The sequence below is a fragment of the Pongo abelii genome, chromosome 4, assembly GCF_028885655.2.
Source record: "Pongo abelii isolate AG06213 chromosome 4, NHGRI_mPonAbe1-v2.0_pri, whole genome shotgun sequence".
Lineage (NCBI taxonomy): Eukaryota > Metazoa > Chordata > Mammalia > Primates > Hominidae > Pongo > Pongo abelii.
Window position 1 is genome coordinate 103,406,536 of NC_071989.2, and position 5,093 is coordinate 103,411,628.

Sequence of the window (5,093 nt, forward strand, 5' to 3'; positions counted from 1 at the left end):
ACTGCAACCCAAGAGAAAGGCAGAAAGTTTCAATGATGACAACAAATGGAGGTCCGCAGATGGTAGTTATGCAGTAGGCCTTGGGAGAAATTAGCCCAAATAAGAGAAAAATGGAAGTCTCTGGTAAAGAGGTTTCCGTGAAAAAAAATTGTAGCTGCTATATTACGTTTTGAAACTGACCTTGTGGAAATTGTATGGGCGGACTATTTGAGGGTACAGGAAGAATTAGCTATGATAACAATGAAAAGTAAGAAAAGGCAATTATTAACTTTAAAAATAACACAAAATAATATTCACAATATACAACTCAACTGTGAATATTTTTATTTCATAATAATATAAACACCAAATATAAGTCTAACCCAAAATTACAGTATTGTTCTAATGGTATGGGAAATGGAAACAGTAGTGACAGAGGTGCGAGAGGTAAGTCTTTAATAAGAAGTTAACAGATAATATATCAATTTGTTAAATCAATAAATAGCATTACACATATATTACTTACTATTATGAATTAAGTCAATGCCAGAAGAAAGAGCAAATAGAGTCTAAATTGGTTCCCTCTAGAAAGAGGGGATAAAGAAGTGGAGGTGTATGGGACAGGGAACTCTTTATGTTATCAGCCTTCTAGTTCCAGTTGACTTTCAAAACTATGTGCATGTATAATTTTAATAAGAATTAGTTTAGGCCAGGCCCAGTGGCTCATGCCTATAATCCCAACACTTTGGGAGGCCGAGGTGGGCAGATTCTTGAGCCCAGGAGTTTAAAACTAGCCTGGGCAACATGGCGAAACTTAGCCTCTACAAAAAATACAAAATTTAGCTGGGTGTGGTGGTGTCTGCCTACAGTCCCAGCTAGTTGGGAGGCTGAGGTGAGAGAATCACCTAAGCCCAGGAAGTCGAGGCTGCAGTGAGCTATGATCATGCCACTTCACTCCAGCCTGGGCAACAGAGTGAAACCCTGTCTCAAAAAAGGAAAAAAAAAAGAATTTGTTGAAAATCAATGTTTTATCAGATCTTACTAAAGTTCTGTGAAATGTAATTTCACTATACTCATTTTGAATGCTAATATACAAGAGCATTTCAACAAATTTGAGACAAATGATAGACTATCTTGAGAAACACTGAAATGATATTGGCTAGGAAAATCACTGAATGATGAGCATTGCTCAGAGAAGGCTCCCTGGAAGAAGTGCATTATAAACTGGGATGATGTATGTGCACAGAAAAAGGCCTTGGACAAAAAGTTCTAAAGGGAGAGTATGAAAATCAAACCAGGATTTTAGATTTTCCAAGGCTATCACTCTAGTTCTTTCTTAAATGTTCCACCAGGAACACTTATTCCTATGTCTCCACAGAGCTTCCTTGGGCTCCTCTGGACAATACTGACATAGTATAAAAGGAATTTTTTCTTAGGTGATGGATTTATAGTCAAGGCAGGCATTTATGCTCGAAGCTATCTGAAAAGCATCGTATATCCACTAATTCATCAACTCAACACATACCCACTGATAACTACAACCTGTCAGACCAGAGCGAGGCACCACAGAGATGATGATGAAAATAACCAAGGTTTCTGGCCAAAGGACAAGCTTGGGAAATGGGATTCCTACAGCAGCTGGCAGGACTATCATGGAACCCACCAAATCTTCCTAGGCCATGAATCTTAAAGTTCCAAATGTTTCCTCAGACTGGGAATGTGAACCCCAGACTACACTCATACCTCCCTGGCCCCCAGGCCAGGAAGTACACGAAATTCTACTTTCACCATGATTAACGTGGAGGGTGCATAAAAAGACAAATTGATGCTTCCAACAGGGAAACTAAAATGTGTTTGTGAGGAGGCAAGGCTAAAATGAAAGCAGCAACATTTAATCTAAACCATTTCCTGTGACTTGGATTTCTTTTTTAAAAAAATTGGCCGCCTTATCACTTTCTTAGTCACCTTTTCTCTAGGCTTATTGGAGGCGTAGCCCCTCCTAGCAACTTCCCATCTGCTGGAAAACAGAATCAGGAGAATGAGGAGTGTGATGACGCATCCTTCACTGGATGAAAATATTAGGAGAAAGGCAATAAATGCACTACCATTTGCATAAAACCTATTAATGCCCTCTTCAGACTAATGCAATGAATTTTACATCACCAAGAAAGCAGCTGTGACCCACTGCTCCTAGCAATGAGAAGTATTTGGAACGATCTGCAAACCACTGCCACTCCTAAAAGCAATATCATTGACTTTAGTACCCTCTAATTAAAATACTTTCATTCTTGGACAGAGAAGACACATCTTGATCAAAATTCAGCTAATAGGTCTCTTCTTTGCTCAAAACGCTGTTAGATTTCTTGTGTTCCTGTTTTTCTCATGCTCGTGCAGATCCATGGCATTTCAAACCTTTAAAATAAAAGCTAACGTCTTTTCTATTTTTTTCCTACTGGCAATCACATTGGGGTGGTGGGGGCGTGTGGTACAATCTCAGTCAAGAGGTCCTCGCTCGTGTGGGTGCTGGTATAACACTAGCCGTATACAATGGCCAAGCAAAGCGACCTTCTGCCCTGCTGTGCTTTACACGTAAATAGAGAACGGATGAGGTTCTCAGAGCCCAGGGGTCCGCGGCTTCCGCGAGGGTAGCGTCGGGGGCCGCTGCAGAGATTGGAAGAGTATCCGCCGGGAATGGGAGGGAAGACGCGGGGAAGGTGGAGAATAGGAATCATGTGTGTTCCTCGAGTGTACAACCCACATTTGAGTGACAAATCACGAGGACAATCGACAAAAACAACTAAGCGCAAAGCCGCCCGAATCCATCTCCCTCTCCGTGCGTGTGCCTTTTCAACTAACTTTGGGAACTCGTAGACCCAGCGTCGCTGCCTCGTCTCCACTTTGGTTTCCCGCGTCCTGCCCGCCCTCTTCGGCGCCTCCTCTTCCTCGGGGGCAAGGATGGAGGATCTCTTTAGCCCCTCAATTCTGCCGCCGGCGCCCAACCTCTCCGTGCCCATCTTGCTGGGCTGGGGTCTCAACCTGACCTTGGGGCAAGGAGCCCCTGCCTCTGGGCCGCCCAGCCGCCGCGTCCGCCTGGTGTTCCTGGGGGTCATCCTGGTGGTGGCGGTGGCGGGCAACACCACAGTGCTGTGCCGCCTGTGCGGCGGCGGCGGGCCCTGGGCGGGCCCCAAGCGTCGCAAGATGGACTTCCTGCTGGTGCAGCTGGCCCTGGCGGACCTGTACGCGTGCGGGGGCACGGCGCTGTCGCAGCTGGCCTGGGAACTGCTGGGCGAGCCCCGCGCGGCCACGGGGGACCTGGCGTGCCGCTTCCTGCAGCTGCTGCAGGCATCCGGGCGGGGCGCCTCGGCCCACCTCGTGGTGCTCATCGCCCTCGAGCGCCAGCGCGCCGTGCGTCGTCCGCACGGCCGGCCGTTGCCCGCGCGTGCCCTCGCCGCCCTGGGCTGGCTGCTGGCGCTGCTGCTGGCGCTGCCCCCGGCCTTCGTTGTGCGCGGGGACTCCACCTCGCCGCTGCCGCCGCCGCCGCTGCCAACGTCCCGGCAGCCAGGCGCGCCCCCGGCCGCCCGCACCTGGCCGGGGGAGCGTCGCTGCCGCGGGATCTTCGCGCCCCTGCCGCGCTGGCACCTGCAGGTCTACGCGTTCTACGAGGCCGTCGCGGGCTTCGCCGCGCCTGTCACGGTCCTGGGCGTCGCTTGCGGCCACCTACTCTCCGTCTGGTGGCGGCGCCGGCCGCAGGCCCCCGCAGCTGCAGCGCCCTGGTCGGCGAGCCCAGGCCGAGTCCCTGCGCCCAGCGCGCTGCCCCGCGCCAAGGTGCAGAGCCTGAAGATGAGCCTGCTGCTGGCGCTGCTGTTCGTGGGCTGCGAGCTGCCCTACTTTGCCGCCCGGCTGGCGGCCGCGTGGTCGTCCGGGCCCGCGGGAGACTGGGAGGGAGAGGGCCTGTCGGCGGCGCTGCGCGTGGTGGCGATGGCCAACAGCGCTCTCAATCCCTTCGTCTACCTCTTCTTCCAGGCGGGTGACTGCGGGCTCCGGCGACAGCTGCGGAAGCGCCTGGGCTCTCTGTGCTGCGCGCCGCAGGGAGGCGCGGAGGACGAGGAGGGGCCCCGGGGCCACCAGGCGCTCTACCGCCAACGCTGGCCCCACCCTCATTATCACCATGCTCGGCGGGAACCGCTGGACGAGGGCGGTTTCCGCCCACCCCCTCCGCGCCCCAGACCCCTGCCCTGCTCCTGCGAAAGCGCCTTCTAGGTGCTCGGTGGTCAGAGACGGGTCATCTGTCGCTAAGGCGCAACCTCCAGGGAACTCGAGGCCTGCCAGGGTCTGTCCAGATCACAAGGGGCAGGAGAGTCTGTGAGAGAGTGACACTGAAGTTGTCCCCTTCCTCCACTCTCCTATTCCCTTCTCATGTTTACATTTCCCTACGCTCTTCCAGTTTCTCTTCTTCCCTGCAGTTCCTCTCATATCTCCCCATTTGGAGACAGCGAGCCACTGGGAAGTTGTAAAAACAAAAACAGTTATTTTTGCAGTTTTCTTTCGCGCATTTATAGTGCTCTGGATAATACCATTTATTTTTGCTGAATTACTCAACTTTCAGTATTTGCTGTGTTATCATCTGTATTTACTTATTTTGAATCGTGCTTAAATCAAATGTACCTTCAGCACCTGCAAGTTTGCCTTTTCTTTCCAGGAGGAAAATCCCCACGTTGCTCTTCCTGGGGAGTCTGAGAATTATACCAGTGCTGTCAGAAATGTAATCATGCTGTCATTTCAGAGCCACAGAGTACTTGTAAAATAAAAACCTTTCCCACGGAGCAATTGGGACTTTTTTTTTTTTTAACATGGTAATGTATTTTCTCAGAAGAAAATCAGTGTGGCCTTTATTTCCAGTTTAGTTTCCACTTCAACAGAAGCTGAGGTTGTAGGAAGGAAACAAAAGCTTGACTTGGTGTCTTTCAAATATACTTGGTTTCTGTTGGAAATCGTCCCTGTGCCCCCAGCAGCCTCTAAAAGTGTAATGCTGTGCCCAGATGGAGCCTCTCCGTACACAGTCCCCAGCAAACCAGAGAAAGGAAGCTTCAAGGTGGTGCATATGGGTGGGGCTC

The 5,093-nt window shown here is 50.6% G+C and overlaps 1 protein-coding gene across 1 annotated transcript; it reads left to right on the top strand.

Annotated features, from left to right (window-relative positions):
* The first annotated feature begins 2,708 nt into the window (after positions 1-2,708).
* GPR150 (G protein-coupled receptor 150) lies at positions 2,709-4,802 on the top strand. Its single transcript, XM_002815746.5, has one exon. The coding sequence runs from the start codon at positions 2,935-2,937 to the stop codon at positions 4,237-4,239; it is 1,305 nt and encodes a 434-aa protein (XP_002815792.1). The 5' UTR covers positions 2,709-2,934; the 3' UTR covers positions 4,240-4,802.
* The last annotated feature ends 291 nt before the right edge of the window (positions 4,803-5,093 follow it).